Source organism: Lampetra fluviatilis, chromosome 55 (assembly GCF_964198595.1).
Source record: "Lampetra fluviatilis chromosome 55, kcLamFluv1.1, whole genome shotgun sequence".
NCBI classification, from domain to species: domain Eukaryota; kingdom Metazoa; phylum Chordata; class Hyperoartia; order Petromyzontiformes; family Petromyzontidae; genus Lampetra; species Lampetra fluviatilis.
Genome location: NC_136329.1, coordinates 8,422,459 through 8,435,468, shown reverse-complemented (window position 1 = coordinate 8,435,468; position 13,010 = coordinate 8,422,459). Strand labels below are relative to the sequence as shown.

Below are 13,010 nucleotides of genomic sequence, written 5' to 3'. Positions count from 1 at the left end.
GTGTACAGTGTATAGTGTAGTGTACAGTGTAGTGTACAGTGTAGTGTACAGTGTATATGTAGTGTATAGTATAGTGTACAGTATAGTGTACAGTGTAGTGTATAGTGTAGTGTACAGTGTAGTGTACAGTGTAGTGTACAGTGTAGTGTATCGTGTGGTGTATAGTGTAGTGTACAGTGTAGTGTATAGTGTAGTGTATAGTGTAGTGTACAGTGTAGTGTATAGTGTAGTGTACAGTGTATAGTGTAGTGTATAGTGTGGTGTATAGTGTAGTGTACAGTGTAGTGTATAGTGTAGTGTATAGTGTAGTGTACAGTGTAGTGTATAGTGTAGTGTACAGTGTAGTGTATAGTGTAGTGTATAGTGTAGTGTACAGTGTAGTGTATAGTGTGGTGTATAGTGTAGTGTATAGTGTAGTGTATAGTGTAGTGTATAGTGTAGTGTACAGTGTAGTGTATAGTGTGGTGTATAGTGTAGTGTGTAGTGTATAGTATAGTGTATATGTAGTGTATAGTGTATAGTGTGGTGTATAGTGTAGTGTGTAGTGTATAGTGTAGTGTATAGTGTAGTGTATAGTGTATAGTGTGGTGTATAGTGTGGTGTATAGTGTAGTGTATAGTGTATATGTAGTGTATATGTAGTGTATAGTGTAGTGTATAGTGTAGTGTATAGTGTATAGTGTGGTGTATAGTGTGGTGTATAGTGTGGTGTATAGTGTATAGTGTAGTGTACAGTGTAGTGTATAGTGTAGTGTACAGTGTAGTGTATAGTGTGGTGTATATGTAGTGTATAGTGTAGTGTATAGGCGGACGCCCAGGACCATCGCAAGATGAGACCTGAAATCTACGTAAGTTCCTAGCGTGAACCAATCCACCGCCACTACCCACATAGAGAGAGACACACCGCACACACCCCATGCTTACGGACGAATCTCAAACTGCTCGTTGCGTTCAGTGTTGAAGGCCTTTCACCGCACATCTGATCAGCGCGGTTGGCTACGTACTTTAAGATTTCGATTTAAAGCTTTCGTGACTGCAGGGATTCATCTTCTTAGTTCTTTCGGTAAAGTCACCACGTAGAAGGGAAGTAATAAAATAATAAAAATAAAACATAATAAAATAATTCTCACGACGTTTCGGCCACAACGCAAGCAGCCGTCCTCAGGTGGAGACCAGGTCTGTCGGGGAGACAGCGTCTGAAACATTCAGGTCTGTCGGGGAGACAGCGTCCGAAACATTCAGACGCTGTCACCCCGACACACCTGGTCTTCACCTGAGGACGGCTGCTTGCGTTGTGGCCAAAACGTCGTGAGAATTATTAAATGTTTTATTTTTATTATTTTATTACTTCCCTTCTACGTGACTTTACCGAAAGAACCAAGAAGATGGGTACTCTAAGATCTTCCGATGTCTCAACTGCTCGCCGCAGATCTCTAAAATACAATGTTTCGCTCCGGATGATCGCTGCAAAGTATGTAAAGTATGCAAAGTATGATCTGTGTTTTGATTTAGTGTGCCGATCTTAAAGGTGCATTGAAAAATGTTGATACTACGACTGATGCTCCTGCTGTTGTGGAGTGACTCCTGCAACCAGCTATGGCTGCAGAGTTTTGTGGTACATGTTGTTGACGTCGTTTATTGTGAAAATTCGCTCAGTTCCTATGATCACTGTTTCATTGCTTTTATGGCTTTATTTTGGTGGTTTTCGAAAAGTTTTTTGGTTTGGCCATGTTTGTTTGTTGTAGTACAGAGTTAGACTGATGGCCTTAATCTAAGTTGTATTGTGGTTGTTGTTGTTGTTTGACTTGCATCCCACTGGGATGTTTGCACACAGCGTTGGTGTACGGTGCTTTTTCTGCAATATTTTGCTGTCTTTGATTTTCTGTTTGCACTTAGTCACTTTAAGATGTTTTCTTGTTCATGTTTTCTTGTTTGTTGCGGTTGCACTCGATTCAAGAGCCGAATGGCTCACAGGGCTATACCTAATAAATAAACTTTGAACTTTGAACTCTGGGGTTGCGCTCTTTTGGCGATCTGTGTTTTTGTTAGGGCGCGGCGCGGGGAGGGGGGGGGCGCCGCTGGGTGACCTCGTGATGGCGGTGAAGAGGCCCCGGATACGCGCGCGGTGCCGGGACACGAAGGCGTCCGTGTAGACGACGCCCAGGTCGAGCGCGTCCCCTCGCCCGGACACCAGCGAGCCCAGGCGCTCGCGCAGCACCTGCACGCACACGCGGCGAGAGACCGAGGGAGACACCACGGGGAGGGGAGGGGTATTGAGAGGGGTGTTAAGGAGACGGAGGAATGGAGACACGGGGAGTTTAAGGGAGGCACGGCGAGACACGGGGAGGATTGAGAGAGGTGGTAATGAGAGGGGAAGGGAGACACGGGGAGTTTAAGGGAGACACGAGGAGGAGAGAGGAGACACGGGGAGGTGAGGGGAGACACGGGGAGGATTGAGAGAGGTGGTAAGGAGATGGGAAGGGAGACACGGAGAGTTTAAGGGAGACACGGGGAGGTGAGGGGAGACACGGGGAGTTTAAGAGGTGGTAATGAGAGGGGAAGGGAGACACGGGGAGTTTAACGGAGACACGGGGAGGAGAGAGGAGACACGGGGAGGTGAGGGGAGACACGGGGAGGATTGAGAGAGGTGGTAAGGAGATGGGAAGGGAGACACGGGGAGTTTAAGGGAGACACGGGGAGGTGAGGGGAGACACGGGGAGTTTAAGGGAGACACGGGGAGGAGAGGGGAGAAACGGCGAGGATTGAGAAAGGTGGTAAGGAGAGGGGAAGGGAGACACGGGGAGTTTAAGGGAGACACGGGGAGGAGATAGTGTAGTGTATAGTGTAGTGTATAGTGTAGTAGTGTAGTGTATAGTGTAGTGTATAGTGTAGTGTATAGTGTAGTGTATAGTGTAGTGTATAGTAGTGTAGTGTACAGTGTAGTGTATAGTGTAGGCCTCGGCAGTAGGGGGGGGGGGAGAGAGAAGTGGGGGGGGGGGGGGAAGGAGGCAGGGCAGAAAGTAGACCACGCGCAGCATAAAAGTCGTCGTCCATTATCATCATTATTCTTCTTTCAACGGAACTGCCGATGGGCTCCACAAACGGAACCCGCGCGCACGGTGTGAGCGGAGCTCACCTCGGTCAGGAAGTCCGTCGGGAGATCGTAGACTTTGCAGAGTTCGGAGACGTTGACAAACCCGGCCTCTTGCAGACGATCGTTGACGTCCTCGCCAATCCGGTCCAGGTACGAGCTGCACGCGGCAAAAATATTACATCACGAAGCCTCCCCCTCCCCCCCCCCACTTTGCCAATGTACCCGTACCCTACCCGATACCCGGCTACCCGTACCCGGCCAGGTATCGGGTAGGGTACGGGTATCGAGTACCCGATTGCGACCTCTGGGATGAAGCCATGTTGCAGGCGCGGGTGGGTTGATTCTAGGAACTTGAATTGTGAGAAGAGACAAGACGTTGGGAAACGAGTGACAAACGGTGACTCACCAGTGACTCACGGTCTACCCGTACCCGGCCGCACCAGGGTCGCAAACGGGTACCCGTACCCGGCCGGGTACGGGTAGCCGGGTATCGGGTAGGGTACGGGTATCAGGTACCCGGTTGCGACCTCTGGCGCATCTGTCACCAGTAGTCGCCAGCCCTCGCGCTCAAATCATCGAGGCACCGGGCGATGCCACGGGGATGCGTGGAGCGCGGTTGTGGCACCCACCTGTGTAAGATCTGTCCCAGGATGAGCGTCAACTCCTTGTCCGAGCGACACATGTCCACGGCCTTGGCCTCGATGTGGCACACGTCGACGTTGAGCAGCTGCGGAGAGACACGCACAGGTCATGCCGTGCACGTACGCCGCGGCAAAAGGGATCGGAAAAAACGCTCAATTAAAAGAATCGTGATTTGAAGCTTTCGTGACTGCAGGAATCCATACTCTTTGGTTCTTTCGGTAAAGTGACGTGGGTAGAGAATTAATAGATCGCGACGTTTCGATCACAACACAAGCGGCCGTCATCAGGTGAGACAAACGCAGCAGAAGGAGAACTCCTGCTGAAATTTACAGCAGCCAAATACTCTGAGCGCGTGACATTGATTCTAAATGTGGAGGGAAACACCGGAGGATCCGCTCAAAATATACAGCGGGTGTCAGGGTAGGGATCGAACCCACGACCTCCTGCATACCAGGCGAGGTAGTTAACATCTCATAGCCACCGTGATGATGATGATGAGAGACAAGCAGACTCCAAATATACAGCAGCAGGCATCGTCAGGGTCGGGATCGAACCCACGACCTCCTGCGTACCAGGCGAGGTAGTTAACATATCCTAGCCATCGTGATGATGATGAGAGAGACGTAGACTCCAAATATACAGCAGCAGGCCTCGTCAGGGTCGGAATAGAACCCACGACCTCCTGCATACCAGGCGAGGTAGTCAACATCTCCTAGCCACCATGATGATGATGACGAGAGACACACAGACTCCAAATATACAGCAGCAGGCATCGTCAGGGTCGGGATCGAACCCACGACCTCTTGCATACCAGGCGAGGTATTTAACATCTCCTAGCCACCGGGGCGGTGAGTTGCTGGCGACTGGGCCTAAATGAACAACTCGCTACCCTTGAGAACCCGGTTAATAATCACGGGTGACTTAAATCCCAGGTTCTTCACTCAGGAGTTCTAAGCATAGCCAGCTCATTGTCTCTAAACTGTGAGCCACTCCGCTCACATCACAAAGTTTACATTTGTGAGGAGAAGATGGACACTCACCTGCTGAAGGTCAGGCAGGTTCGCACGGCCTGTGAGCACAGAACACAAAAAAGACAACGATCATCTGTGTAGCCTTAACAGACTGCTGGGGCAAGTGCTGTTCGCGAGCAGCACCTACAAAGGCCGGCACGGCACACGAGGGGGATGGGTGGGTGGCCAGCACCGCCTCTGTCTCCCTAGCGGCGATGTTTACGCACCGCACCAGGTACTCATTTGAGGCTGAGTCGACTGAGGGGAGGCCCAGGACAGGTTCAGTTTAACCATCTGGCCTCTCTAGTTATGTGCGATGAAGTAGGGCCGCTGAATATTATAGAGCTTTCCTTTCAAGGCCGCAGTGTTATTGACTAATGTGTTGAGTCCCCAAAAGGTTCGGGTAGCTGTACTGGTGAGGATGATGGTGATGATGGCCTGTGTTGGTGGTTTATGATAGCGCTGGTTGTGATGGTCGTATTGGTGGTGGTACTGGTGACGACGATGATAGCGATGTGGGTGGTGCTTGTAGTGCTGTTGCTGGTGCAGTAGGGGGCACAGGTGGTGCATCTGCCAGTCATCTCAAAGTCAGTCAACCCACGGCACTCCCTCGGTCTGTGCCGTTACATCCCGTCAGCGAGCCTTCGACACTTGGCCTCAAAGTACACCTGGCCTGGCACAGGCGCCGTGGTGATGTCGCCGTCACTTAGTGGTGAATGGCGGGCATTGGTATTGGTGGAGCTGTTGTAGGGGGTGATGATGATGATGATTAGGCGTTAAATCAATTGAATGGTTGGGGAATTTGGTGCTGTGGTGTTGGTGGTGGAGTTGCTGGTTAGGTAGCTGGCGTTGTAGTTGTGCTGTTGGGTTTGAGGTTATCGTGTAGGCAGTGTTCCCACCTCCGTGAGCATGGACCTCATCAATAATCTCCCTCTCCAGCTGATCCAGGGTCAGGATGTCTTTGCCATCGCGGGAATGAATCAGCATCAACCGCCGCTCCTTCAGCAGCCGACCCACCAGCTCCACAACGCATCGCTCAGACAGCCTCAACACAGCAGCCACAACAACGATGGAAAAAGTGTCAAAGGCTGCACTGGGATCAAGCAGAACGAGTGCGGACAAAGCGCCAGAGTCAGCAGCCGTGAGCAAATCGCTTGTGACCTTGACGAAGGCAGTCTCGGTACTGCGCTTTACAAGATGCAATACATTCACAGGAGGTTTTTTTGGGTTAGATCGCGTAAATGTAAATGTGCCGCTAAACCCGCCGCCGCCGCCATCCGACGCGGCCAATCAGTAAGGGGTTTGTCACGCAAGCAAAAGGTGCCGATTGGTTACTCGTTCAGCACTCACCTGTGTGTTGGAGAGTAAACCCACAAGGTTTACAATTCGAGCAAATCACTTGTAACCTTAAAAAAGGCCGCCTCAGCACTTCGCTCTATAAGATGTAGTACATTCATAAGATGTTTTTTGGGTGAGATCGCGTCAAGAGAAATGTGTCGTTCAAGGCCCCGCCACAACCTGACACAGTCAATCAGTAAGGGGTTTGTCACGTGAACAAAACGTGGCCCATTAGTTGTTAGTTCAGCACTAACCGGTTGTGTATTGGAGAGTAAACCCACTACAACGTTTACAATTCGAGTACAACACGCTGGTGTGCTGATCTAGTAACTAATTGGCACGTTCTGTTTACGTGACACACCCCTTACTAATTGGCTGTGTTGGGTGGGGGTGGGTTTAACAACACAATTATATATTTACGCGATTTATCCCCTAAAAACCTGTTTCATGGAAGGCTGAAAGAGTTTACGCATTAGCTCTGTCCGCCTGTGTCTCCGTCTGTCGTCTGTCCGTCTGTAATGGAGGGGGGACGTGATCATTCTCATGAAGGTGATCGAACACCGAGAAATCTTCAGTATGAAGTCGCCTTGCTCTGAGCAAGTTACCCGGTACAAAAACAAAGCAGCCAAAGTGATCCAAAGGGTTCCTGCGCTCTCCCCGATGGAGCTGCGATCAAAAATCCCCATCTTCTCATCCCAGCCTGGTGCAGGCACTACCATTGCTATTGGGATCGAACCCACAACCTCCTGTATACCAGGCGAGGTAGTTAACATCTCCGAGCCACCGTGATGATGATGAGAGAGAGAGAGAGACGCAAACTACAAATATACAGCAGCAGGCGTCAGGGTCCGAATCAAGCACACGACCTCCTGTATACCAGGCGAGGTAGTTAACATCTCCTAGCCACCGTGATGATGATGAGAGAGACGCAAACTACAAATATACAGCAGCAGGCGTCAGGGTCCGAATCAAACACACGACCTCCTGTATACCAGGCGAGGTAGTTAACATCTCCTAGCCACCGTGATGATGATGAGAGAGAGACGCAAACTACAAATATACAGCAGCAGGCGTGAGGATCGGGACTGAACCCACGACCTCCTGTATACCAAGCGAGGTAGTTAACATCTCCTAGCCACACCGGTGTGCTGTACTAGTAACGAATTTGTATGTTATATTGACGTGACAAGCCTTCACTAATTGGCTGTGTCGGGTGGTGGCGGGTTTAACGACACACGTTGTATATCTACGCGATCTAAACCCAACAAAACCTCTACTGTGGATGATATTGGTCGCGAAAGGATTAGTGTCAATCGCTTCCCATGCGTTTCAATGGAGCACGATTACCCTAATTCTCACAGCATATGCTTCCAACATAAACACGTCACCAGCCAAAACATTTTAAAACATACGCACGCGCACGCGTCTCGTAGCACACGCAGCATAAACGCAGCACAAACTTATACATCATAAAAATTTTAAATAAATAACCATAAAACACAGCAGCGTACGGGGTGTAACATTGACACCGACCCTCGCCTAGACCGTTGCCCCGGAAAACGCACCCTCTCCCGGGAAAATATCTAGACAACAGCGGGGTCTTAGCTGCGGCCTAGTAGGCCTCGAGCGTATTTTAACCGTTATCGTAATAACATATTGAAAGTTTTAAAAAGCAATTTGTGTAAACCGCACAGTTGCTAATCGCTCACCTTTGAGCGGTGTCCGTCAGCTGAACTCGCTTCAGGTCCGCTGCGAGCCTGCGAATGTCTTCCCAGTCGGACTCCATCGCGCGTGAAGCGGTCGTCTCAGCGATGGACGTGGACTTTCGGATTCTTGGGTTTCACTGCAGGGCTCATAGGGCCAGACTGAAGCTCCCATAGGGTTCAATAGGGGATCATAGGGGCAGACTGAGGCTCTTATAGGGTTCACTGCAGGGCTCATAGGGGCAGACTAAGGCTCCCATAGGGTTCAATAGGGGATCATAGAGGCAGATTGAGGCTCCCATAGGGTTCAATAGGGGCTCATAGGGTCAGACTGAGACTCCCATAGGGTTCAATAGGGGATTCATAGGGTCAGACTGAGGCTCCCATAGGGTTCAATAGGGGATCATAGGGCCAGAGTGAGGCTCCCATAGGGTTCAATAGGGGATCATAGAGGCAGACTGAGGCTCCCATAGGGTTCAATAGGGGCTCATAGGGTCAGACTGAGACTCCCATAGGGTTCAATAGGGGATTCATAGGGTCAGACTGAGGCTCCCATAGGGTTCAATAGGGGATCATAGGGCCAGAGTGAGGCTCCCATAGGGTTCAATAGGGGATCATAGGGGCAGACTGAGACTCCCATAGGGTTCAATAGGGGCTCATAGGGGCAGACTGAGGCTCCCATGGAGTTCAATAGGGGCTCATAGGGGCAGACTGAGACTCCCATAGGGTTCAATAGGGGATCATAGAGCCAGACTGATGCTCCCATAGGGTTCAATAGGGGATCATAGAGCCAGACTGATGCTCCCATAGGGTTCAATAGGGGATCATAGAGCCAGACTGATGCTCCCATAGGGTTCAATATGGGACTAATAGAGCCAGACTGATGCTCCCATAGGGTTCAATATGGGACTAATAGAGCCAGACTGATGCTCCCATAGGGTTCAATATGGGACTAATAGAGCCAGACTGATGCTCCCATAGGGTTCAATATGGGACTAATAGAGCCAGACTGATGCTCCCATAGGGTTCAATATGGGACTAATAGAGCCAGACTGAGGCTCCCATAGGGTTCAATAGGGGCTCATAGCGTCCCTCCCAAATCATCCGAGTGACATCTCTCTCCTCTCTCTCTCTCTTTGCGTGGTCTCGGAGATTGGAATCGGGGGGGGAGGTATCAATAAATACCCCCTGAAATCCATCCTCCATCTCGCACCCTGGTCCGCGTGTGTGTGTCTTAAACGTGGCGGGGTAAATTGGTAGGGGGGGGGGGGTCCTTGTCAGCATGCCGCATCGTAATAAAACCTCCGGCAGCATTAAACCCGTCCGACAAAGTCATAAACGCCAGAAGTTTTACAATCAAGGCTTGGCTCGGTAGGTGTGGGGAAGCGTTCCTTCTGCGGCCGTCTGGAACGCCTCTGCGTTGAGACGGTAGGAGACCGCTGGGAGCTGTGCACTTTTATAAATCATCATTATGAGTGGCAAACTCATTTCTTTAGAATAAGTTTTCCCCTTTTTTCTGCCAACAAAACAGTTGTGTTAAGATGTTAAAACACCAAACTGAAATCTTTTACAAGGAATCGTGTCTGCATTAACCACAATACTTGTGGACAGAATGCAAACAAAACACATACTATACTTTTGATTTAAAGCTTTCGTGACTGCAGGGATTCATATTATTGGTTATTTCGGTAAAGTCACGTCGGTATCAAATGAAATAAATCACGACGTTTCGATCGCAACACAAGCAATCATCATCAGGTGGGAAACCACATCAGGTGTAACCCTCTTCTTGATTCTTTCGGTAAAGTCACGTAGAAGGGAAGTAATAAAATAATAAAAATAAAACATAATGAAATACAATTCTCACGACGTTTCGGCCACAACGCAAGCAGCCGTCCTCAGGTGAAGAACAGGTCTGTCGAGAAGACAGCGTCTGAATGTGTCTTCTCAACAGACCTGTTCTTCACCTGAGGACGGCTGCTTGCGTTGTGGTCGAAACGTCGTGAGAATTATTTTATTATGTTTTATTTTTATTATTTTATTATTCCCATTCTACGTGGTGACTTTACCGAAAGAACCAAGAAGATGAATCCCTGCAGTCACGACAGCTTTAAATCGAAATTTAGGTGTAACCCTGTGAGCCATGTGGCTCTTGACTCGGGTGCAATCGCAACAAAACAAAAACATGAACAAGAAACATTCTAGATTTGAAGCTTTCGGTAAAGTCACGTAGGTAAAAATAAATCATAGAAATAAATAATAAATAAAATAAAAAAGAATCATATAAATAAAATAATAAATCATCTTAAAGTGACGACGCGGAACAGAAAAATCCAGGAAAAAAGCAGCAAAGTCTTGCCGAATTGAACGAAATACTCCTTGGTTCTTTCGGTAAAGTCACGTGTAAAGATAAAATAATGAATAAAATAGCTATTATTTTATCTTTATACGTGACTTTACTGAAAGAACCAAAGAGTAATTCCTGCAGTCACGAAAGCTCCAAATTTAAGATCGAATTGAACGAAGTTCGTCAGTGATGGTTGCGATGCTTACTTTTGTGTCTTTGTTGTTGTTGTTGTATCATTTCTTCTTCTCACATCTCACTTTCTCTCTCTCTCTATCTCGTACTTGCTCCGGCAGTACCTCTACTCAGTGCCGGATGAAGCAAGTGCTGGGCCTGTAGCAAATCTCCATATATGCAAAAGGCAAAGTTGTGAGTATGTGTGTCTGTTCAAAATGTTTAGTGTACTTCCCGACATGCAACAAACTTGAAATTTGCCATGTGTTTACTTTCCAGACTGTACACCATGCAAAAATTATTAAAATACACTTATTTTTTTTGGGGGGGAGCTTAATAGTGCATATATTTTTTGCACGGCAAGTGAGCTGTGACGTCACATCTGTCACGTGACCCGCGCACGTGGAAGCGTCACGCATTGTAGTGTCGTGGTTCACGCGCCGCGCTACGAACCCGGCGACCCGAGTTCGATTCCCGCTCACGGCCACCACCGGTGACGATTATTTTAACCGGTCCTGGGCCTCCCCTAGGTCGACTCAGCATCAAACGAGTAACTGCTGTGGTGTGTGAACATCGCCACTGGGGAGACAAAGGCGGCCGGGCGTGGTGGATCCAAGTCCCGGGCGAAGCCGGGTAGTTATAAAGGGACCCTAAAAAAATACGTAAATATGAATAATAGACACAAATGTTTTACTCGCACAGTAAAGTAACTGTATTTTTTCATTTGCTATACAGCCAGATAATACGACACATCCCTAACCCTGAACACCCGGTCGTTTGTAAAAGTAGAAGGCGGTATAGTACTACAGTAATAGAGCAAGTGCAGCATCACTGATCCGGAATCGACAGCTTGAAAGCGTTTAGCGCGGGGCCCTTGAAGGTGCGGGGCCCGTAGCTGCTACACATGTAGTAGCTACTACACAGCTACTACATATGTAGTAGCTACACATGTAGTAGCTACTACATGTGTAGCTACACGTGTAGTAGCTACTACTACACGTGTAGCTGCTACTACACGTGTAGTAGCTATTACTACATGTGTAGCTGCTACTACACGTGTAGTAGTAGATGATAGCATGGCCACTGCGCAAGGCTGACACACGAATTCGTGAAGCGTCCTCTCCTCCCTCTCTTCTCTCTCTCTTTACGATCAGAGGAAACAAGAAGATGCTCGGTGTAGTCGGCACTTTGCTTCGTTTATCATTTCGTATTTAATTTTTTTTTAAACTTTGCTTTATGTAAACCCCCACCTCTCGCTCGCTCTCTCTCTCACTCTCTCGGTCACTCTCTCGGTCACTCACTCACTCTCTCGCTCACTCTCTCTCGTTCTGCACGCAGCCCTTCTCGCAGTCCGACGGCCTCCGACGGGTAGCTCATATCAGCATGCAGAGCTCCCCGTCATCTGCCACCGAGCACACGGCCTCCTCCATCTCTCTTTACGATCAGAGGAAACAAGAAGATGCTCGGTGTAGTCGGCACTTTGCTTCGTTCATCATTTCTGTTTTTTCAATGCTTTGCTTTATGTGCCCCCCTCCCTCCCCGCCCGCCCTGTTTAAATGAAAGATTTCACGAAAGATTTCAAGCTCTGCTCCTTTTTAAATCCTTTATATTAAGTTCGCGTGCTTGCTTGCTTGCTTGCGTGCTTGCTTGCTTGCTTAGGACCGTGCAAATCTTTCGGTCGTTTTTTAACCCACTTCCCGTGATCCAATCGAGCTGACATTTTCCACACAGACTCGTTGTGCCAGACAATTATTGTTCGTGAAAGAAAATTCCCAAAATGTTACACTTTTTAGGCAAAAAAAAATATTTTACATATATTCAAATAGAACGCATTCATGGCTTTGGCTGAACGTCAGAGTGTAAGAGCCCAGAGCGTAACCCCTCCACAGGCCGTGGCGGAGTAGCGCAGTTGGTAGCGCCCTCGCTTCCCATGCCAAAGGTCGCGGGATCGATCCCTGCGTCCTCCACATGCGAATATATTTTTAAATCCTTTATATTAAGTTCGCTGCCACGCATATAAAGGATTTATAGTGAAAAACTTTGTTTTACCGGGTTATACTTATTAAATCCTTTATATTAAGTTCGCTTGCTTGCTTGCGTGCTTGCGTGCTTGCTTGCTTACGACCATGCAAATCTTTCGGTCGTTTTTTAACCCACTTCCCATGATCCAATCGAACTGACATTTTCCACACAGACTCGTTGTGCGTGACAATTAATTTTCGTGAAATTTTTTTCCCAAAATTTTACACTGTTTAGGGAATTTTTTAAAAATATTTAATTACCAATTGCTTAATGCTGGCAGACAATCATCTGACCCATAGGTGGCAGCCATCTCAAGCCAGAGGACGAGAGGACTCTAGCCGCCACGCATATAAAGGATTTATAGTGAAAAACTTTGTTTTTACGGGTTAATTTTTTTTCTCTCTCTCCATCTCTCCTCCCACTTACTCCTTCCACCCCCCCCTCTCTGTGTGTGTGTGGATGTCTCGACAAGCCCCCTGATCGTGATTAACAGTTGCAGAAGCCGGGGAAGCAATCAAATCAGGGGGGAGGGGGTGGATGGGATAGGCGGCTGCCGCTTTATTGCAAATTGAAAAGTGCCACGGGAACTTCGCTGATGAATTAACGCCACCCAGGTGGCTAAATCAGAACCATGGGAGGTGGTGGTGGTTGGGGCTCATTTCGGCATCGCCCCCCCCCGCCCCC

At 48.4% G+C, this 13,010-nt stretch overlaps 1 protein-coding gene across 1 annotated transcript in view; it reads right to left on the bottom strand.

Moving 5' to 3' along the window:
• The window catches only part of UFL1 (UFM1 specific ligase 1), a 16,345-nt gene extending 8,446 nt beyond the window's left edge, over positions 1 to 7,899 (bottom strand). The window contains exons 1-6 of the mRNA XM_078879959.1: positions 7,793 to 7,899; positions 5,645 to 5,790; positions 4,776 to 4,804; positions 3,723 to 3,820; positions 3,136 to 3,250; positions 1,951 to 2,217 (exon numbers count right to left, since the gene is read on the bottom strand). Of these exons, the coding sequence (XP_078736085.1) occupies positions 1,951 to 2,217; positions 3,136 to 3,250; positions 3,723 to 3,820; positions 4,776 to 4,804; positions 5,645 to 5,790; positions 7,793 to 7,869 (732 nt within the window). The 5' untranslated portion in view covers positions 7,870 to 7,899. The remainder of the gene's footprint in view (positions 1 to 1,950; positions 2,218 to 3,135; positions 3,251 to 3,722; positions 3,821 to 4,775; positions 4,805 to 5,644; positions 5,791 to 7,792) is intronic.
• Positions 7,900 to 13,010: the final 5,111 nt, after the last annotated feature.